Source organism: Mya arenaria, chromosome 8 (genome assembly GCF_026914265.1).
Source record: "Mya arenaria isolate MELC-2E11 chromosome 8, ASM2691426v1".
NCBI lineage: Eukaryota > Metazoa > Mollusca > Bivalvia > Myida > Myidae > Mya > Mya arenaria.
The window spans coordinates 54,403,664-54,427,675 of NC_069129.1; the positions used below are offsets into that span (position 1 = coordinate 54,403,664).

At 37.1% G+C, this 24,012-nt stretch overlaps 1 protein-coding gene across 4 annotated transcripts; it reads left to right on the forward strand.

The window, feature by feature from the left end:
• The first annotated feature begins 218 nt into the window (after positions 1–218).
• LOC128245107 (targeting protein for Xklp2 homolog) lies at positions 219–16,664 on the forward strand. 4 transcript variants are annotated; one of them, XM_052963340.1, is made up of 18 exons: positions 219–399; positions 2,634–2,783; positions 3,220–3,279; positions 3,533–3,601; positions 3,840–3,908; positions 6,142–6,235; positions 6,900–6,977; positions 7,233–7,478; positions 8,158–8,323; positions 8,608–8,742; positions 8,994–9,165; positions 9,520–9,676; positions 10,273–10,483; positions 11,060–11,158; positions 11,573–11,752; positions 12,929–13,072; positions 13,314–13,440; positions 13,783–16,664. In XM_052963340.1, exons 1-18 carry the CDS (start codon positions 312–314, stop codon positions 14,097–14,099), a joined length of 2,562 nt encoding a protein of 853 aa, XP_052819300.1. In that variant the 5' UTR covers positions 219–311; the 3' UTR covers positions 14,100–16,664. The 4 variants fall into 4 exon arrangements, with proteins under 4 accessions (XP_052819300.1, XP_052819302.1, XP_052819301.1 ...); XM_052963342.1 differs by having other exon boundaries at positions 13,314–13,425; XM_052963341.1 differs by having other exon boundaries at positions 11,576–11,752.
• Positions 16,665–24,012: the final 7,348 nt, after the last annotated feature.

Consider the following 24,012-nt stretch of genomic DNA (forward strand, 5'->3'; position numbering starts at 1 on the left):
AATAATAATAATAATAATAATAATAATAATAATAATAATAATAATAATAATAATAATAATGATAATACTGATAATTATAATAATAATAATAAACCCAATCCATATGGAACGAATGTATGATTTGACCGAACGGATATGAGTGCACGCAGAGATTACTTTCAACCAATGAAAACGAGCGTTACATTTATGATGTGTAAAAAAGGCTGTTGTTCATTGGTTTATTTGTTTGTGCGGGTAGATTAAAATACTAATATTGTGTACGATTTAAAGTTATAAATGTACATATGAATTAACACTTTTTTCGTTTCGTCATGGATTCCGGAGGATGGGATTTCAATGCCCCACAATACATCGACTTTTCTCAACCGTGCGAGGACGAAAATGTCGACAAATACTTTGGTAATTTAAATTTCTGTTACCCCACCCACAATACATAAATCGAAAAGTGTATTTTATAGATAGATAGATAGATTTATTCGTGCATATATATATATATATATATGTCATAGTAACAAACCAAATATCTCATAAAGTTATAACACAGACTGATTAACAAAGTATTAGTGATGATATCTATACTAAAGCTAAATTAGTAACAAATTATGCGAAGAAAGAAAGCTTAAACCCATATTAATCATGGGGCAGTCTGTTCAAACAAATTGTACGAAAACGAAAATTATCAGACCTCGTCCAACATACAGATGAAATCATTCATCTTTCTTCATGAAGTGATCAAAATAATAATAATTGAAGGAAAATCCAACCCTTGTGTTATGTATCTGACACTAGTTAACTATTAGTGAAATAAACTATATTGTTGTCTCGTCGATAGCTTTCCTTTTCGTTCACAATTTACCTTTATTTGGGTTACTTCAACTGTATACAATTGAGTGACACCTCCAAATATATGGTATGAATTTGTAATGGTGGTATGAGTTTGTATGGGTACGACTTCTCTTCTACATCTACAGCGCATGTTGAGTCAGTCCCACTCTACATTTATGCGATGGGTGGTTACAGGTAAAAAAAGAAGTGATAGGAAAATTTAGAGATAGGCGTTAGATAAGGAGAAAAACGAGTCAAGTAAGTGCAGGTGAGCTGTATATGTGTTCACTAGTCCATATAAACAGACGCTTCAGGGCCTTTTACGATTTTTGATTTGGCGATTCTACACGTCCATATCCCACATTTTGTTTTACTAGCAAAGAATGACAGATTCCAGTACTAAGTATATTGAGCGGAAAGATAACGGGCACTTGCTAGATGGTTTCAAAATGGCGTTGCTTTATTGATAAAAGTCGATCTATGGATAACTAATTATTTGTGTTTCATTAAACACTTGAGTGTAATAAGTAAAAGGTATTGTCTAAAGCAATTGAAGTGTAACTTTTGTGTTTTTATTTAAAAGTGAAGTGATAAGTATTGTGGAGTAATGCTTGTTCAGTTGAAGAATATATATTTTACATTGATATGGATCAGTCGACTTGTGGCGTTTAGGAACAAAATGAATATCCAAATGTTAAAAAAGTTCCCTAAACGCGCATTATTGTGGCTTATGTGTTCACCTCCTCTTATTACCATAAGACTAGTTCTTTCCACTTAACAACCAAATGATCACTCTTAGGCAAAATAATCAGTATTCAGAGACTACCAGATGTTGACACAGACTCTTGCGGGTGCTCAGGGTCAGGGAAACATCATTTGGATATTTTTATGTTTTCCTGTAATGCTTGAACTCTAGACTGTAACTTAAATGCATGAATCTTAAAGTTTAATTTAGAACGTAATCCATTTTACAGAGCTACAGATTACTTTTTTTTAATTAAAGTGGTTTGAGCGCTCTTATGTAATTCTGCAAATGCAGTCTATGACTTGGTTTCATTCCCTTTTGTGTAAATGTGATTGTTAAAGTTTACTGGCTCATTCGACATTGAAGGGCTTACACACAAGTTTTGTTACATACATGATAGGCATGTTTGGATACAGATGTACTGCGTAACAAACTGTTCTAAGCCTAGTGCCAATCTGTCACTGGGTGTTTCAACCCTTATCTCGGTACATCTTCTTGATGGCAGGACAGGTAGTGGTGATCAGTCTCTTTACTCACTACCTCGACTATGTTGGCTTTCAAGTTGGTTCACTGTGTCGTTCAAATACATATAAACATATATATTAGGGCTTTTAAAACTCGAAAGCTCACTTCCACTGACAAGCACCTGTTTGTCCCTTCATGCGTAAAATGAGATTTTGTGTTTAATTTTTCCTGAAGTAACTTTTACCCAAAGTGTCTATAAAATGTCTGGTCAATTTGAAATTTAACTACCTTCTGATATTGTAAAAATCAGGAGCGATAGGAATAGAATATCTGCATTGCATTCACAACTGGGTTAACAACAGTAGGTATGGAAACCATAGTCTGCCAATACAAGACATCGTAAGTCAAGACTCTTTAAATTATTTATAGGGACTTACACAAGCTCATTATTCTTAAACCTATTGAGTTATACTTTTGTTAACAACAAAAAGTTAACAAATTCCTTGTCAATATTAATGTTTGAGGGACAAGGTAAACATGTTTATATATAAAAGTTATTTTGAGTCAAATAAAACCATGGTATGATTTTTGTTTTCAGAACTTGACTATGAAAGTGGAGAGCAAGTGTGTTTGGAAGATGGTATAGATGGCAGTCTGAACGGCACAGACACAGGTGATGTGTTTGCTACTCCTCAAAGTGAGGTCAAGCGAGTCACCAGATCTTCGACACGGACACCACTAAACAAAGGTTCTAGATGTCTTTCATGTACATTTTATCTTGTCTTTGTTGTTTTTAAGGAAAATTGTCAACCTTTTTTTTGTGAAACAATTGCAGTCATCAGCTTGGTCAAAGTGCTAAAACTTCAACCACGTTGGTACTGGGGCCAGGGTCTTTCTGATGGACTTAAATTGGCAATTCAATTTTTGCCTAGAAATGAACAAGAATGCTTAATAAAAGACCAAAAAGATTGAGAATAAGTTATTTATTATAGGAACAGTATAGGGATCCATGTTCTTTACTAAAATATTTATATATATTTTTAAAACATTTCTCATTAAGTAAAAAATTATGTGTTTTGATGCCTTAAGCACCTCTTTTCTCATGCTATTAATATAATCCATGTAACAATATACCCAATACATTTGTAATTTTATTATTTTACATGTGTATTTCTTTTCTTCAGCATCAAATGCTGTTGATGTTCCCACGCCAGAAGTAGTTGCCAGTAAAATTCAGTCGAAAGGTTAGTTGGATCAGTACTCTTATTATCCAATCTCCTTACATTTGCATTTATTTAAAGTAACAAGTTGAATGGTAACAGAAACTAATATCAACCTTTTTCAATTGTTGTTCATAGGCTTTATTACTTGAAATAACAGCCACTTTGTTTCACTCTGACATTACAGTACTACCAGTAATTGATATCTCATTATTGTAAACATGGACCAGGGTATCCAATTTCGTAGAACATGGTTCAATATGTTTGAACATTTCAGATGTACATACGCCAACTGATAGCCCGCGGGTGACCAGGGCAGGGAAGGGACCGACTCCAAAAACAGTTGGTAGGTTGCAGCAAATAATGCAAGCTTTTTTTGGTTATAAATATACAAAAAGGACTGGAAAAACCCTGACGGTAGTTCATTGGCTTAAGTATGAGATCAATTAAATTAGTAATATTAAACTGTGACTTAGTTTCACTTTGACGATACTGTACTACCAATATTTGATAAAGTTCTCATTTATTGTAAACCTGTACATCGCATTTAAAGGAACATGGTTTAATGTTTTCGAACATTTCAGATGTAGAGACGCCAACTGGTAGCCCACGGGTGACCAGGGCAGGGAAGGGACTTACTCCAAATACAGTTGGTAGGTATCAAAAAAATAGCGCAAGCTTCATGGTTATAAATATGAAACAAAGTGACATTAATGATTATACAAAAAATGATTTTTTTTATAAAATGTACAGTTCTTAAAGTGTACATGTACAGTACTTCATACATGTTTTTAGTATAATTTGTCTCTGTGTTAAACAAACAAGGCCATAAGACTTTTTGTTCTTGTTGTTCTTTTTTATGCCCCCAAAGGTGGGCATATTAAAATCGCACCGTCCGTCCGTCCGGCTCTGTAACTTTCCCTTGTATGGACAGATTTTAAAATAACTTGCCACATGTGTTCCACATACCAAGACGACGTGTGGCGTGCAAGACCCGTGTCCCTACCTCAAAGGTCAAGGTCACACTTAGTGTTTATTCGTAATGGAGTGCTGCATATAAGGACATAGAGTATAGGTTGTCGTGTCCAGGCTGTAACTTTCTCTTGTATGGACAGATTTTAAAATAACTTGCCACATGTGTACCACATACCAAGACGACGTGTCACGTGCAAAACCCGTGTCCCTACCTCAAAGGTCAAGGTCACACTTAGTGTTTATTCACCATGGAGTGCTGCATATAAGCATAGAGTATAGGTTGTCGTGTCCGGGCTGTAACTTTCCCTTGTATGGACAGATTTTAAAATAACTTGCCACATGTGTACCACATACCAAGATGACATGTCGCGTGCAAGACCCGTGTCCCTACCTCAAAGGTCAAGGTCACACTTAGTGTTTATTCACAATGGAGTGCTGCATATAAGGACATAGAGTATAGGTTGTCATGTCCGGGCTGTTACTTTCTCTTGTATGGACAGATTTTAAAATAACTTGCCACATGTGTTCCACATACCAAGACGATGTGTCGCCTGCAAGACCCATGTCCCTACCTCAAAGGTCAAGGTCACACTTAGTGTTTATTTACAATGGAGTGCTGCATATAAGGAGAGTATAGGTTGTCGTGTCCGGGCTGTAACTTTCCCTTGTATGGACAGATTTTAAAATAACTTGCCACATGTGTTCCATATACCAAGATGACGTGTTGCGTGCAAAACCCGTGTCCCTACCTCAAAGGTCAAGGTCACACTTAGTGTTTATTCACAATGGAGTGCTGCATATAAGGACATAGAGTATAGGTTGTCGTGTCCGGGCTGTAACTTTCTCTTGTATGGACAGATTTTAAAATAACTTGCCACATGTGTTCCACATACAAAGACGACGTGTCGCGTGTAAGACCCGTGTCCCTACCTCAAAGGTCAAGGTCACACATAGTGTTTATTCACAATGGAGTGCTGCATATAAGGACATAGAGTGTAGGTTGTCGTGTCCGTGGTGTAACTTTCCCTTGTATGGACAGATTTTAAAATAACTTGCCACATGTGTTTCACATACCAAGACGACGTGTCGCGTGCAAGACCCGTGTCCCTACCTCAAAGGTCAAGGTCACACTTAGTGTTTATTCACAATGGAGTGCTGCATACAAGGACATAGGGTATAGGTTGTCGTGTCCGGGCTGTAACTTTCCCTTGTAAGGACAGATTTTAAAATAACTTGCTACATGTGTTCCACATACGAAGACGACGTGTCCTGTGCAAGACCCATGTCCCTACCTCTAAGGTGAAAGATACACTAAGTGTTTATTTACAAGGGAATTCTGAATATAAGGACATAACAGTGTAGGTTGTCAAGTATGGGTGGTATTTTTTTATGTTCAGAGGAAATTTAAAATAACTTGCCATATGTATTTGACACATAAAGGCAAGATCAACTTTTCATGTACTGGCCTTGTTCGTAGGTCAATGTCACATTCGGGGGCATTCGTCACATACTGTGACAGCTCTTGTTTCAAGTATTTCACTCTTAAACCATACATAGCCGATTCAATGATTTTGCGCAGACGAACCATTTCGTTCATTCAATTAATCATACTAAAAATGCTTAGAAAAATTATGTAAAGAAATGGGATCATTGAAATTTCATTTTTATTCGTGTTGATTTGCAGGTTTTAATTTCATCACCTAAATTGGGTTGTGGTTCATCATCTATTCAAAAAGACTACTGCAAAATTTACAATCTGAGCATTATTATATTGGACATAATTTAAATTATTGTTTTGTCAATTTCCTTCCTACAGGTGTGTTTAAGCATTAATTTCAAAATAAGATATGTAATGTATTCATTCAAAAAAATGGAGAGTTATAAACTGATGTGGTAATGTTTTCTCTTCAGAAAAATTGGTTAAACAAAATGAAAAGCCAAAGAACCTTTGTACAAACCTGGATGAGTGGCGAAAGAAAACAACTGCAACTAAACAGCAGAAAAGGTATAACACCCGTAACCAGGGCTTTTAACCTACCTTCTTTAGCAGAGGCTGTAATTAGGCTACAATTCAATTAATATTTGATAAAAAGGGAATTTTTCCCAATTTATAGACACGTTTCAAAAAAATATTAATAAAAAAGAGAATAAAAAATGTTTTTAATATTGAGGGACTTGCTCATGTTTTTGCACAAGTATAAATTTTCCTGGCTTTTCATCTGGAAATTTTCACTTTATTGTTATCGCAGAAAAAGATTTTACAATCCATGAGCCAGTCCCTTTATAGGAATGGTTGTTAGTGCTGATGTTATAATAGTTGGATTGTTTCTATTGTTTGTTAATTGAATATTAACTTTCTTAAATGAGCTTGAATAATTCAGGCCAAACACTTATAAAAAAAATTCAAATTTGAAGCATTTTCCCAAAATCAAAAGGCCGTGCGTTTTCCCAATTAATGCTGATAATGCGTTGAAAAAAACTGAACTACTGTTGTAAGTTTTAATATTGTTATCTCTTGTTTGCATTTCATTTAAAACAACAGTAGTCTGAACAGCACAGAGGGATATATATACAGCCTTTAATAGATTTGTAATATCAAATCTATATAATCTAAAGTAAAGAGGAATTTTCTTGATTACAACTTTGCAATACATTGTGTTATATCATAGCTGCAGTGAAGTACAAAAAGAAGCGGGAGAGATGGATAATAAACCAGCAACGAAACGCCAGTATCGCTCCCTGGACAGGTAAACATTTCTACAGGTCCTGCATCTGAGTATGCTGGCCTTAACATTTCCTTCAGTTATATCGCTACTGATAAAATGCCCAGGATCATTGTAAACAGGTGCAACAAAATCTTGTGAAATGCTACGTTAATTGGCAGAAAGAAATATTATTAAATCTCAGTACCTTTTATATGTCTAAAAATTTAAAACTTAAAAGTTTTGAACTCCACTTTGATTGAAGGTGCTACTTGTATAACAGTTAGGTCATCATTTCAGGTCTGAGTCCCAAAAGAAACCAAGGACAGAGAGCACTGAAAGGGGTAGAGCGCCCGGGCGTACCACGGGCCTCCAGCGGAGTAACACCTTTAACACCCACACCACCCGAAACCAGTCCATGGACTCCACAACCAAGAAGGCACATACCCGTGGGCTTTCTGGGGACAGAAGGGCAGGGTCGGCCAGCAGTCAAGAAAAACATAAGACGGGTGGCATGACCATACCCACAACACCTACAGTTATGAAGTAAGCCTTTATTTAAGAATTTGCATGTAACTTAATTTTCGATGATAATATGACCACAGGAATGTGATTTGTCTGTGGATCCTATGGTTCTTCCCAAATTTGAATCAAGGAGAGCCCTCAAAGTTGGTTCGTAAAAGCCAGTTTTACCCCTGGGTAGGGAGCTTCACCCCATCAGAGGCCGAAAGAAGCCCCCAAACCCCTGGCTGAAATGGTTTCAGCGCTTCAGATGTCAGGTCAATCACATCCCTTAAATAATAAGGTGGTGAGCATGAGCATTCTCCCCATACTAGCATTCTTAGTCTTAGTCATAATGTCTTGAAACTGTTTCATTGTTCAGGGTTTTAGCTAAAGAGATATGGAAGGGTTCTACACCCTGCCCTTTTTTGGAAGCAACCTTCTGACCTTGCGGAGACCAGCATGGGCACCCTGGGTTAAACCTTATCATTGTCTGAATTTAAGCATCACCCTGTTGATTAATTGAGATTTTTATCAGATCAGTCAGACTTTCAAAACTTGGAAAACAATAAAACTTTGGATCCTGAACTTGACAAAATTAATAACAAAACAACAAGGTTAAAATATATACAGTACATGACATGAAACTCTATATCTTTGGTAAAATCATTAAATACATGCAGTGTATTTTTTACGTAGTATATTTCATTTTATGTCTTCTCAGGAGGAAGCCCATGAATGTTCAGCCACAGGGGACAGTGAAGAACTCGGAGCAGCTCGAGTTGGAGAAGATTGCCTACTACAGGAAGGAGCTGGCAAAGAAACGCAAGATCAACGAGGAAAGCTGCCGTGCAGCACTTGCTGGAAAAGGCCCAGTTGGACCTGTACAGGTCTGATTTTTGCGTTTGAAGTTGCATTTTAGTGCCTGTTTCCCTCAGCAAAAAATAATCCAACCCATAAAGAACATGATATTTTCGAGAAACGTCACACATGCATTTTTTTGAAGAATGAAATAACATCTGCATAAAATTAAACAAAAAATGTACAGGAACAGCATTAATAATTAATATCTAAAATATCTATGGAGTAAAATTGTGCATCCATGTAAAATCTAACAGCTATTTTTCAAAATTTGCATGGGTGGTTTTACATTTTTTAAATCAATCTTCTGCAGGTGAAACATCTCACAAGGACGGAGGAGTTCAAATTTGAGACGGATTCCCGTATCAAGACGCATGCCATGGAGACTAGAGGTGACGGGGATGTGAAGGACTTTGCCAGCGGCCTCAGATCAGATACTGGCAAACAAGTACATTTTATTTAATATCTGGTTTAAGGTCCTCCTAACACATAATTTACAAATGTATGGCAATTGTCTTGTTATTTGCAGTTAGGTTGTTTTTGGACTGATGAAGCTGGATTTGAAGAGTTCATGCTTATCATTTTCCTGTATGATTCTATTATTACAAATTTTGAAAAATGGGGAAATAATTTCAAACCAAGTCAAATATTTATCAAGAATATCAACTTCCATATGATACCTAACTTTTTCTTGACCAGGCTGGACCAATGAAGTCTGGCCCAACTATACCGGAGCCTTTCAAGCTGTCAAGCCAGAGGAAGAGGAAATTGCCAGATCTGGAGGAAAAACAAGCAGAGAAATATGAGTCTATGGCCCAGAGACTGGCAAATTTCGCCAAAACCCCTGACCGCTTCCGGTCCAAACCAAAAGGTAAAAATAGAATAGAATTGGTTTTAGGGTTCATGGGATTTACACGAATAGATTCACTGGTGGAAAAATGCTTTTTAAAATTAAAAATAGATCATATGTTTTTGTAACATGCACTGGATATTTTTACTGATTTTGCGAATATTAAGCTTTTTGTTTTGCTGCTATTGGCAGGAATTAGCAAAAATAAGCATGAAAACAGAAACTATTGTTTTAAAAGCTATTGACAGGTATGACAACTTGACTCAGTGTCTTGTACTTGTTCTAAGAATAATGTTCAGTATTAATAACCTAGGTCAAGAAGAGTTTAATACTTCCTTTGCAATATAAATGGTTTTTATCTAAAATCTTTACCAGCTGGCCCCACTAATGAGAAGCGTGGCCGTTCCCGGTCTCCACCCCATGGGATCACTGTGCCCAAGACGCCCCAGTTTGAGACGCGCACCCGGTCCCGCCCAGTGACAGCCCCCAGCAGAGAGGATGAGGAGAGACAGGAGCTAGAGGAGATGCACAAGTAAGCGCAAAACATTTATGTAAGGGCTATTCCAGTAAAGCATAAAACCCATGGGGGAAGGTCAATTATTTTCATGATATAAGTCTTTTTCCCTAATTTGGACCCAAAAAGTGTAAAGTTGCTTCAGTAGGATGGTTGTATCATTTAGAAGTGCCTTCCCCCAAGGGTAATATGTTTAAATGGAAATGCCCTTTCTCAACAACAGTGTTGGAATGTCAGGTATTGTCTCGGGAGTATTGAGTTTGAGATCATCTGATGTGACTTGATACTATGAATAGAGGCATTTTAACAGTCAGTGCTATGAAAGTCTTAACCATGTTATTGCTAGCAAATAAATTAGATTTTTTTATATGCCTATGTTGTGTATGTATGTTGGAAAGTCTCTACATTACTTTATGTTATTTGATAATATGTTTGTCCCAAAGTCCTGACTTAGGTACTTCATTTTGTATGGTCTAATTTGTAAAAACTCAGTGATGAAAATCAACATTCTCATTTCCTTGTATAATTTTATTCATCTTATGGTAAAGAATATAAATAGAATTAAATTTTTGCGTTTGTCTATAACATTACAAATCATTCATGATGTTGTGTAGGCATCAGTTCAAGGCTCACCCAATGAACCAAAGGATCTTCAAGAACCCCAGCACGGGTATCCGGAAGGTTTCCAGCAAGGCACCCACAGTTCCTGAGGAGTTCCACCTCTCACACAACAACCGGGCCCTGCACCGCGATGACAAACACCAGGAAGAGCATTATGAGTTTCATGCTAAACCGCTGAACAAGAAGATCCTAGATGGCCCTGTGGTATGTTTGTTCTTTTATAATTATACTCAAACAAAAAATATTTTGGCAATCACATGTCCATTAGTTTCAATTCAACAATATTTGCTTGAGTTATGGCCCCTTCTCAAAGAAATCTGTGATTATTTCTGTGCCAAGTATTCGTCACTCAGCTGACAGCTTTAGTTTAGGTTATTAATGTTCACTAACCATTTCAGTCAAGGATTCTGAAGTCTTTGAATTATCTAACCAAGTTTTTTACAACAATGTTTGGTTTTAGAACTTATAGCAATATGTAAAATACAAATTTTCAGTAAGAATGTCAAAACTTTTAGCCAGGGATGAAGCTTGCTTGCATGTTATAATTTCAACCACTTGTTATGAATGATAAATATTTTCGTTGGAATAAACTTTATAGTGTCTTCCAAGGAAGGAAAAAAGGGTTTATAAGAATAAACACTTTAACAGTGCTGTGGCTGGATCCTTAGTAAGCTTAACTCTATTCCAACTTACAAAAGGGAAAGTTTAGGGTGAATTAATAAAACAATTGTCATAAAATATGTTATACAGCGTTACATGGGTGTCTTGTTTATATTGTAGGGAGTAAAGGAGCCGAAGAGACTGCCCCTAACTGCCCCAGAGTCGCCTGCCTTTGCTCTCAAACACCGGGCAAGGTTACCTATAGTCGAGGAACCAACTGTGAGTGCTCTACCATTGCTGGAATTTCCTATATTATATTGTTTGCTTATTTGAGATGGGAAAATATGGTAGCTAAAATAACTGGAGTATGCTTTCATGATGGGCTGTAGACTTGTATATTTGCTGTAAATGATCTTTTATATTATGCTTACAGATAGCTGCTGTAGTCAGACTATTGTTGTGAATTTTTTGAAAATGATACCAAATACATTGGTAATCTTAAAAAACAAAGGTTACATAGAAAATATAAACAATGATGATGACATTTCACACAAAGGTTACATAGAAAATATAAACAATGATGATGACATTATGATTTTGTAACAGTTTTAGGTATTCGTTTCTTAAATCCATTTTGTGCTGAGATGCATGTTGGTTATATTATTTCATACATGTATACCAATTCTCTCTCAGCAGGAATCAGACAAGCCTGTGCTGCGGTCACGCCAGGTGCCCCATTACGGGCTCCCGTTCCAGCCCCAGCTGAACCACAAGATAACCGAGCCCGAACCATTTGGCTTTGAGGAACGAGAGAAGAAAAGGGCTGAAGTCCGTGCCCGCAAGATGGAACAGATACTGGAAGAGGAAAATAAGGTTAGTGGCACTCAACATATCCTGAAAGAGCAACATAATGGGCCAGTTGTTCAGAAATTTGTTTATGATAACAACGTTGTTATTGTCATCGTTCCCAACTTTTTAAACGTTAGTGTTCTGGAAGCTTAATGGATACACTTGTGATCTGCTGTATTTCTTACAAAATATTAGTATGAGACAACTGTTTCAGCTGAATTTGTTAATATTTAAATAAAATAAAATATTTCACGCTTAAAAGTTAACAATTACCCGGTATGCTGTTTACCACGGTGTTACAGATAACAAAGTTCTGTACAATTGTCCCATTGTACGATAGATGTTGCTATGAAATAAGTTTTGCGGTTTTGGAGTTAAGATGCATTTTGAAGGAGAAACTTGTCAGAGGGATATTTTGCTGCAAACATGTCAAGGTGTTTTTAAGGGGCACTAGGTAGATTTACACTTGATAGATCCAAAAAAAGAAGGTTTAAACAAGTTAAAAAATATTAACTTTTTCAAATGGATTTTCAATTAATAGCTTTGCGGTCACAAATTCCTCAGTTAAAATATCGCGAATATTTTTATCTGTTCATGAATCATATGCTTTCATTTTGCTTTGATCATCAAAGTGACTCTTATTCAAATTAATGCATACACATGTATGATAAACATCATTTTTGAGTGATAAACCTTAAACTACTCACTAAATAATGCATTTATGGAAAATATTAGTTACTAATAACAAGATTGTAACCGTGTATTTAATAGCAGAAAGCGCAAAAATATTAAATGATTGGTGAATGCTAAAAGATTTACTGTGTTCTACTATAGTCTCATAAGGTAGAAATACTGTGTTTTATGCTCATTTCTTTCAATTTTAACTCGGTATCCTTCATAAGAACCATTGTTTTCTACATTTATTCAACCTTTTTGAAATATTAAAACTACTATTAATTGTGGTAAATCTTATCTGGGAGTAACAGTGCATTTTTTAAAGTTGATTACATATTTTTGCCTAGCGTCCAATATCTGACAGGTATAGTTCAGAAAATAAATGCGGTAGTGCATTAAAAATATGTTTTGTAAGTTTTTTTGCATCCATTAAGTGTAAACTGTATTATGACCCTTTAATAGTTTTATAGCATGAATCATTATAGAACAATTGTGTATCAAACTATGTATTTCTATTTTGTACAGAACCGACAGTTCCATGCCCAGCCCCTACCGGATCACGAACCCAACCTGCCCCCCAAGAAGAAGATGCCCCTGACGAAAGCATGCCCCTTTAACCTTGACACCGACAATCGTGGGGCTCGCAAGGTTGAGGAGTGGAATAAAAAGGTACATGTTCATGGCTTGTTTGTTGCTTGGAGCTTCTTAATTTGAGTCTATTTTTTCAGGTAAAATGAAAATAACATGTTATAAATTGTACAGCAAGAGGATAGAATTGACATTGACATAGAACATTGTTAGAAAGATTTCATACAGGAGCAAACTATTTTGATGACCATGGTAGCTGTTTTCACATGAAGAAATTCATTTGATAGAGAATATTCATAATGACATTATTTATACATTTAAGATGGAAGATGAAAAGCAAGAGGCAAAGGAGAGGCTGAGGTTCCGAGCGCGCAGCCCCACAGTCCTTGAACAAGAGCCCTGGAAACCACAAAAGGAAAACAGGCCAGCCACAGGTACTGAAAACAGGGGTACGAAATATTGATTTATCCAAATAGGTTTACAATGTTGCAATTCTTTAAGATGTGCTTTGTGAGCGATTGAACTACAATTTATCAGAAAGCTAGTTGTTAATTTAAATTCTCATTGTTTGAAAAGGTATATACCATATTCAATATTAATATTTGCTGGGCCACATTTTTCGGTTTTAGTATAAAAAATGTTTTAAACATATTAAGTATATTTGCAATGGTTCAAATGGTCTTAAATTTATTCATTCTGTATCACTTAAAAAATAAACTATTCTTACCACTGTTTGTGGTATGAATCAAATTCAACATTATTAACAAGTCCATTTCAACACTGTTTTCCAGAGATCAGTGAATTTGAGCTAAACACGGCCAAGAGGATCGTGAAGCGAGAAGCTTATGAGATGAGCCGCAAGCAGCGACAGGACGATCTGGATAATATCCGACTGCAGGAGGAGCGCGCACGCGAGGCTGAAGAGCAGGCAGAGAATGAGAGGCTCCGACGGGAGGCGGTCCACCATGCCGAGCCCGTGAAACACTACAAGGGTGTCCCCATCAGGCCAAGCATCAAGCCCCTCACCGCCCCGATGTCACCCCACTTCAGGACAGATTCTAGACTACGGTCCAGGAACCAGGATGCTGAAAGCTTTATGTCTGCATGATACTCAGACAGTGTTGGCTGGTAACAATGTTGGTTGAAACATTTGTTCTTAGCTAAAATTGATGTGATAATTGATTTGCTGATTAATTTTAAGACTCATTTTCTTCCAACATGACAATGTAGGAAATTGTATGGCTTTCGTGATTCAGTATACTTGGCATTAAAAAGAAATTAATTTTTGTTACAGTGAATGTAGCAGGAATGGGATTTGTCTAATCATGACCCCCCATTATTATTTTTTTCGCTGATGTTTAAAAAATGGGTTGCTGCTTTATTGGTTGTTAGTATTGACACTCCCATTTAATTTGAAATTAGCCTGATAAGGGCTTCTAAAAAGCCATTTTTGCTTCCTTGGCATGGTGCTTCACCCACTTTGACCTCTATTTGGGGGGTCTTAAGCACCACCCAAACCCATCACCAAACTAGTTTCAGCCCTTTAGCTGCCTGGTAAATGACGTCCCTGTAGGTAAAATATCTTTTCAGATTCTTGTTTAAAGGAATAAGGATTTAGTTGAAGGGAAAATTAAGAGTTAAAGGTCAGACAAAGCAGTGTTAATTTTGATATTGACCTGTTTCTCAGATCATGCTAGTACATAATATATTTTTAAGAATGGCACCATAATCTTTAAGAAAAACAAAGGTTTTCAGTATGCATTTGATATTGACACTATGCATGTTACCATGTTAATCTACTTAGTGGTGTGTGTGTGTGCATTTTTTCTTTTTATTATGCCCCCTTTTGAAAAAAGTGGGGTATATTGTTTTGCACATGTCGGTCGGTCGGTCGGTCGGTCTGTCTGTCTGTCGGTCGGTCGGTCGGAATACCAAATGGTTTCTGATCAATAACTTGAGAACGCTTTGACCGAGGGACCTCATACTTGGTATGTGTATTGGTCATCACCAGCAGATGAACCCTATTGATTTTGAGGTCAGTGGGTCAAAGGTCAAGGTCAGTGTGACCTTTACATGAAAAACGGTTTCCGATCAATAACTTGAGAACGCTTTGACCCAGGAACCTCATACTTGGTAGGTGTATTGGTCATGACCAGCAGATGAACCCTATTGATTTTGAGGTCAGTGGGTCAAAGGTCAAGGTCAGTGTGACCTTAACATGAAAAACGGTTTCCGATCAATAACTTGAGAACGCTTTGACCCAGGGACCTCATACTAGGTAGGCTTATTGGTCATGACCAGCAGATGAACCCTATTGATTTTGAGGTCAGTGGGTCAAAGGTCAAGGTCAGTGTGACCTTTACATGAAAAACGGTTTCCGATCAATAACTTGAGAACGCTTTGACCCAGGGACCTCATACTTGGTAGGTGTATTGGTCATGACCAGCAGATGAACCCTATTGATTTTGAGGTCAAAGGTCAAGGTCAGTGTGACCTTAACATGAAAAACGGTTTCCGATCAATAACTTGAGAACGCTTTGACCCAGGGACCTCATACTAGGTAGGCTTATTGGTCATGACCAGCAGATGAACCCTATTGATTTTGAGGTCAGTGGGTCAAAGGTCAAGGTCAGTGTGACCTTTACATGAAAAACGGTTTCCGATCAATAACTTGAGAACGCTTTGACCCAGGGACCTCATACTTGGTAGGTGTATTGGTCATGACCAGCAGATGAACCCTATTGATTTTGAGGTCAGTGGGTCAAAGGTCAAGGTCAGTGTGACCTTTACATGAAAAACGGTTTCCGATCAATAACTTGAGAACGCTTTGACCCAGGGACCTCATACTAGGTAGGCTTATTGGTCATGACCAGCAGATGAACCCTATTGATTTTGAGGTCAGTGGGTCAAAGGTCAAGGTCAGTGTGACTGTAAGCTGAAAAAAGGTTTTCTGATTGTCCATATTTTTTTAATGCATGCACAGATGATTGGGATTGATGTATAAATGTTTGTATAGAAATGATTTTCTTTTATGTTACTATTTTAGTTGGGCATTTATTTGCCTTCTTAAGTTATCATAAGTAGATGACCTGCCTCATATGCATCCAATGACAAATCAGCTGTCATTTCAGTCCATGCATATTTCATTCAATTGTCCAAATATTTCTGGCAACTTGGCGCTCAGGGGGCATAATGTTTGACAAACATCTCTTGTTTTTCCTTCTTTGACAAACCTGTTTACTTCATTTTCTAACTTTTCTGACACTTTCCTCGCTATCAAGAGACTTGATATGGAAGTTCATCGGTTATGCATATTTGTGAGGAGCCATTTTTCTCAGTTTTCTGTCATGCATTATCATTAAGGGAAGGGTGTATGATAAATTATTTTTATATTTTAAGTAAAACTTGTAAATACAATTATAGTTTTAATGTAGAACATAGTAACCTATGCGCGTTATTAATGTTTTGTCAAAATGTTCTGTGTCTTTCTTTCCTCGTATCTTCCTGGATTTGGGAGTTGTATTTTGTATCTATAATCACATGTAAGTTTTTATTGCAGTTTTATCACTTATTCATTCAATGGACACTCTTAAATTTTTAATGCCAGATTAACGTGAATGATTGTAATAAAAATGTTGATGTATTCTTGTATGGAAATAAATAATGAATTTGTGATCTTGGTTATTTGTTGATTTAAACTTATCTCGGGACATTGTAACAGTCACTGGTATTAAATAGGGTCACGGCGGGTCAAGCTATTATTCAGCCAATTGGCGCGGGCATGCTCATAGTCTCAAACTAACTGAAAAATGATTGCGCTGCTCGTAACAATGATTGTTATGATTAATAAGAATCCTTGGATGGTTGGTTTGGTCATTTGCCATCTGCTGTCAAATCAACGAAATACATAATTATTATTAAGCTCAAATTTTAGCTTGATGCGTGATTTCAAATCTATAATTGGTTCCGTGTTGGTTTTGGGCATTAAGGGATCCTATAAATTAATGGTTATGTCCACTATTTATCAAACAGGCAGTTAGCTATCAAATGACAAAATAACTTGGTCATCATTAAAATGAATACTTAAAGCATTGTTGACTGATTATGGTTGTACAATACAATGGCTTGCTTCCCTTAGACCACTTTAACATACTAGATGGAAGCACTTCTGGCCCCAATTTCTCGAAACTTCTTAAGCTTAACAGGCTTATGTCCCTTATTTCAAACAGCCAAAATACATACTGAAAATTAATTTTGATAAATGAAAAATGGTTTATTCTGATAATCATACAGATTATTCCTAAATAATTTCTAAAAATTCTTGAAGAAGTAAATATAACACATTTTATAGAACAACAAAAATAGTGAGATTAGCTTAATCCTGTTATAAGGGACTTAAGAAGTTTCGAGAAATTGGGGCCAGAATAACAGGACATACGTTTGCGAACGCCTTGACCTAGGGTCATGTAACATCATTGGTACGGTGCCCTTGGCCATGAGATCACCCCTGCCACGTTTTGCTTCAGAAGGTCAAGGCTACAATCAACAGTGTATTAAAAATCAATATCTTAAAGGTGAGACCTAGGACAGTAAATCTTATTCTGGTTGTATTTGACTGGTAGATTGTCGCTGTTTTAGGGACAAGTAGGTCGAAGGGCAAGGTCACTGGTACTGTTTTGAATACTTCGTCTGCATAAATAAGACCAAGGACAACGAAACGTCGCAGGTGAGATGTACATGACCAGTAGACGGTGCAGTAATTCGAAGTCACGACCAACAATGTTTTAAAGACATTTTCCGCACAAAAATGAGAACGGGTGGACATTGGGCAATGAAACAACACCTGTTGTTTGTACTTGACCAGCAGATGACCCATGTTTAGGGGTCAGTAGGCGAAGGACGTGGCCAACAATGTTATGAAAACGTCCTTACAACAAACCGAGAACAGTTAGCGTTAGAGCTAGTACAGTTACTTGACACGAAGAAGACCCCTTGCTATAAGATCAGTAGGCCATACATCAAGGTCACGACCTACAATATTTTAAATACTTTGTAAATGACTCGAGATAGTTTATCCCCCAAGGCAGCTTTTTCGACGTAGTTTTGATCTCGGAATTAACTAGTCTTCATATTACCGAGTATTTAAACATCCTTAAATGTCTAATTTCATGAAAATCTAGATATGAGCTGTCTGCGTTAGATTATTCGCCCCAGGTCCGAATGTTAGTAAAATAACAAGCCCATTCAGCCAAATATAAGAATTTGAAAATATTGAGGTCACAATTTCTATTTAATACCAGTATTTGCAAAACTTGTTAAGCATGTACCTGTTTAATTTAAAGACACGACTATGATAGAAATTAGGTCACTAGGTCATTATTTTGTTAATGTTTAACGTATATTGAGTATCTACTGTCATGTTTATTGTTGAATGGCACTCGTAGAGAAACAGTGACAATAAAAACTGCGTGAACAAATAAATGATTATTAACCATCTAACAAGAAATACCATTTGTTTTTATAAACAGCGTGCCTTCAAAACATCAACGTTTATGGCGAAAACACTTCCAACGCACTCGATGCTAATAATTCAAATTAATCATTATGTCACCACTTGTTAATCTGAGATATCTGACGGATAAGGGGACTCTGGCAGTTTTAGATTGTATATGTGACGGAATTAACGAGGAAATTATGAGATGGATGCCAAGATATGATGGCGTTATTGTGCCGCAATGGTAGAAACGATTAAAAGAAATAAACTGTTTAAAAACCGAGGTCCTGAGTATCTGAGTGGGTTGGTGGTAACCTTTTGGGTTGGTTACCTTGGTTGCTGGAAGTACCCTAGTGGATTGGTATTAAAATAGTGGGTTGGTTGGTAGTAACGTAGTGGGTTGGTAGTACCCTAGTGTGTTGGTAGTAACCTAGTGGGTTAGTTACCTAGTGTCAATCGGAACACCTCGGCCAGTATCCAACATAATTGACTATCTCTACGCTTGCCGGAGATGGCGGAGTTGTTACGATTTACCTAGTGTGCTGGAAGTACCCTAGTGGGTTGGTATTGACCTAGTGTGCTCAAAGTACCCTAGTGGGTTGGTTTTAACCTTGTGGGTTGGAAGTAACATATCGAATAACTTGACAACACCAGTACCGGAATCGAACCCACAACGACATAGAACTAAGAAGCAACATTTACCAAATAGGGTTACAAAAACTCAGTTTCAATTACGAAAAAAACAGACAGTAGAGCTCTTACTGAATATTTGAGAATTATGGTAGTTTAATAACCATACTTTCCTTACAGACATTATCACAAAACTCTCTTAATGTGCGGCGTTATGTTCAGTTCCAAATGTGCTCTAGCGTGTCAATGCATGCATTTATGAAGATGCAGTTCTTGACAGTTCAAGGCGTTTGATGCAAACTATTTAAAACACCACAAACTACTGCAATAAAACTAAAATTATCATTACACGCATTTCAGGAGATCGTTTTTATCTCAAAAAAAGAAATGTTAGCTGTGTTATTGCGAATATAAGTCGTAACACTTGATGGTAATGTTAATTATGATGTGGGATGAGATAACGAGTCGGTGGCTGGTAGGAAACTCACATATGGATGTGCTTCAGGCTAATGAGCCCCGCCACATTCGTGTACCAGGAAATATACCGATGCGACGGAACAAATATCAGTTTAATATCTGTATATAACTACAACATGTTTTCGTTTCCAGAAACAAGTCAAGTATGTTTTAACACACTTTTATAACAGTAAAGTTTTCAATAAATAAGGCAATTGAAACGAAAACAGTGCCTGTTCTTATACAGGCGTAACATTGTTACGTACGTGTATTGACGATGGGAAGAGCCATGGTTATTTTAACTTAATCATCGACGGCGCAGAATCATTATTTTAACTTATTCATCGACGGCACAGCATCATTATTTTAACTTAATCATCGACGGCGCAGCATCATTATTTTAACTTAATCATCGACGGCGCAGCATCATTATTTCAACTTACTGTTCGGAGGAGCAACATGGTTATTTTAATTCAACATGGTTATTCAACTTGTTGATCTATATACAGTGCAAAATGGTTATTTCAATTTCAACTTCATTATCAATAGTACAACATGGATATTACACCTAAATGATCAGTTATACGGGATAGCTTGATAAATGAATGCAATACAATTATGAAAATGTGGCCTTTGACCATTGAGAATGAATTCAAATGAGCAAAAACAATGCATTTGAATTTCCTAAGTAGCAAACGGTAATTTTTTGTATCTAAAATAAGTACTTGGCCACTTGTAAGTTTTTAACATACATAAGTATTATTATTATTATTATTATTATTTTTTTTTTTTTTTTTTTTTATATTATTATTATTAAAATACGATTGATCCTTAATTTCATATTATTTACCAAAGTATTCATCGATCAGAGGCATATAATTGTACAAATATATATTATAACATACTAAAAGTTACTATCCCTGACCGATTATGCCATCTATGGACAAAGGAATACAGGAAAACGATACCGACGAAAGTCAAAACCTCTTCTGTACGCAATCCATACTCTATTCATGAAAACAAACTGTTTAAGCGTTCAGCAGCCTGAAGTTAGTCAAGGTGTTAGTCCTCGAAATGACAAGCAGTGATGAAGCAGCGAACACGGAAGTGGGCTTTGTCATTGTTTCAGGCAGTCTGGTAGTGCTACTCGTGGGAGCGGAACCCACTTCGTTAAGCGGTGTTACTCCAAATTTGATTAAAACTGTCACTATGTGAATAGTCCCGTAGATTCATTCACGTACACCTGAGATAGATTTATCATTATTAAACCTGTGATGGATGAGAATCAGTAGATTAAGACCAGTTAGATGGTAGATGAAGTGTTATTCACGGAAACGAATATGAAATTATTCTTTTCTATGTTTAAAGATGCACTCTTACTCTCAAATAAGATTTTCCACAATTAATACAATTGTTTAAATATACAAAAAAGGTGAATAAATGTCAAAAACAATGGTTCTTATAAAGGATACTGCATTTAATTTGAAAGAAGGGTGCAGAAAACATGGTATTTCTACCTAATGAGACGATAGCAGACCGCTTTTAGCATTAACCAATCATTTAATATTTTTACGTTTTCATGTGTTAAATACACGGTTACAATCTTGTTATCAGTAATTAATATTTTCCATAAATGCATTATTTAGTAAGTAGTTAAAGGTTTATCATTCAAAATTTATATTTGTTATACATGTTTCTTCTTGTTCCTAACTGTGAATGGAACTTGCAATATATGTGCATTTTTACAAGTCAGTTTAAATTAATGACCTTAGCTGTTTATGTACCCCTTAGAATAGTTACATCGTAAAATGCCATGAATACAACTTGCAAACGAAAGCAAATTCCTCCATTTGCTCAGTAATTCCTGATCTGTCTCGGACGTGTCACCGGCACGTGCATGATTCCCCGTGGGACCCGTGCTGACCGCTGAACCAAGTGTGGGTTGATGGGATATGATTGATACAGTTGCACCAGGCATTGTATACTCCGGGCTTATCAGCACTTCGTTAAGTTATGACAATAGCTACCATCTTGTTTACCGTGCATATAGTATCAGGTAATTATCATAATTAACGGTAATTACGAGCGAATCTAACCTGCCCGTTGAGCTGGTCGCAGTTTTGATGTAACAAGTGGGAGCCCTATGCTAGGAGGACGGCCGCTCGTGCTGTGTTACCTACATCTGCATGCACCGCTATGTCTATGACGATTTTTTCCATTTCGTGATGTAAATGAGGCATAACCCCGCGCACAGCTAGTCGTACGTCGCATGCGCACAAACAGCTGTTAAGAGTTTTAAGAGAAATAGACTGTTTTTTTCAAAATGTTGAAACGTTAACAAATGAGCTTTAATGAGACAATGACACAATCTGTAAGAGCTGGGAGCACGTGCAATTTGTTCTCTTGAGGATCGTAATGAAGTAAGTCTTTTGATGCGTTTTGGCTGTCTTTTTACTTGGAGTGGAAGAGTATGTTCAAATCTATAAGAACATGGCAATGATGCTTTTTCCCAATTGCATTGGTGAATTTTGTACGGCATCACAGATCATTATCAGCAAGTTTTTTAAGAGACACTAAATTACGTTAAATGCATTGCACATGTTTACTAAGGGCCATTGAGAACAACATGGAAAATCTCGTCCACAAAATAGCTTAATTCATTTTCTGATGCGCATAAATTTGCCAATTAAATTGTAATAATTTATTTTAGAAAAGGCAGATGTTTTCTTTGCCTGCTGGCATAATTCTGAAGTTGTATCATAACATTGTCGGAAAGACAAAATCGTCTGACGAGAGGTATTTTTAGTTTAAACTTATATATTTTCAACGATTGCGAAACAAGTTATTACAACATTATATTAATCACTCTCGTTGGCACGATTTTACGCGAGAGTGTAGTCTTGCGTTGAAGGGGAAACCGGAGAGCCCGGAGGAAACCCAGTTGTCCGCCTTAGTGACCACAAACAAAACTCACATGCGCCCAGGCCGGGAATCGAAGCCGGGTCGCCTAGGTGATAAGCGAGTGCATTAGCCACTGCGCTAACCGGACAACCAGAATTCTTTTTCGATCACGGTTAGGGCAACACATCACACAATAATTATTGTGAATTCTGTGGCAACTATTTTCACATACCTTGAATTTGTTAAAAACATACAGTCAGTGTAAAGAAGAGCAAAAATATTGTAGACCAATCTAATTGGGGCGTCTGATGTCGACGACAGTTGGAAAAGGTATACATCACTTTAGCAGCAGTAAATTATCCTCGGACCATTCCGTTGATATATTTTATACGCTTAGCTATTTGATCTGGCATAAAGACCTCGAGAGGCTCTATGTAGCGGTACATGGGCGGCCGCCTCTCCAGCATGGAGGCAGCTCATGGCTTTGATCTCCAGGATTGGTTACAGCCTACGTCTGCCCCCGCGGTAATCAGTAAACGAGGGGACCGGCACTGTGCATTATAATAATACAGCTAAATGGCGAGCACATGGCGGACGTCTGAGGCGACAGGTTCTCGCCTGCACTGGACGCCACATGCTTCCGCCTCCCCTGTAAAGACGCGGCGGGACGGCAATATGTAGGACAGGTATTTAGGTGCACAAACGTGCAGATTTCACCCCCATGCTAAAACAGTTATTGGTATAATAATGAATACTTGAAGGTATTCGTTATGCACAGAGTTAATTTGTTTCTTATATTTATAATCAGCGTGTCTGCAACCACTTCAAAATTGACCTAATTTTAAGTAAAAGAAGGAATTTGGTATCCATTTTAAAGCCATTGTGGTCATAAAAAATGAAACTAACCGAAATATAACGCTATTTTTGTGTTTCATTTTCTTACTGTTCGCTATTAAACATATGATAGTCTTCATTTCATATCCAATGAGCACTACAAGGCAGTCGTGGTTAAATCTAATACACCACGCATACACGGGGCTCTCGTGCCCGCACCCCAAGCTCCAAACCCTTCCCAGTCGGAGTCGACCCAGGAACCCTTCTCCCAGTTTCAAAGCGCAAAAAACACCAATGTTTCTTGATACTAAGAGCGCTTCAAGATCCCTCTCAGAATACTCTTTGATGATCCTTAAGACAGGTTTTTAAATATTCTATGTCAATTGGCCCTTTGTGCATTTAATTAGAGAAGGTTCGTAGAAATAGGAACAAGTAGCGATATAGGTCCTCGATCGCGGCGCTTCCGGGCTGATGGGCGATGTATTAGAAGTGGCTTTGAAGTTTTAAATTGCTAAATAGAATAATAATTTGGAAAATATACTTTTACTTTTATGTGGAATATTCGCGCCACTTGGCAGTTATAGATCAATGGAAAAGCAAACTAACTGTCTGTAGACTGTACGGAAATGACCACCTCGGAATTTAATGAGATTTTCAGTTATATGTGTGAACTGTTGTCAAAGCTCGGCAGCCCCGTGGGGGAAAC

Bases quoted from the DNA above. Each gene is read 5' to 3' on its own strand.
- LOC128245107 (XM_052963340.1), top strand. From the start codon at position 312: ATGGATTCCGGAGGATGGGATTTCAATGCCCCACAATACATCGACTTT. The intron at 6,236-6,899 runs GTATAACACCCG...GTTATATCATAG, and splicing joins GCAACTAAACAGCAGAAAAG to CTGCAGTGAAGTACAAAAAG. The intron at 13,441-13,782 runs GTACGAAATATT...ACTGTTTTCCAG, and splicing joins CACAGGTACTGAAAACAGGG to AGATCAGTGAATTTGAGCTA.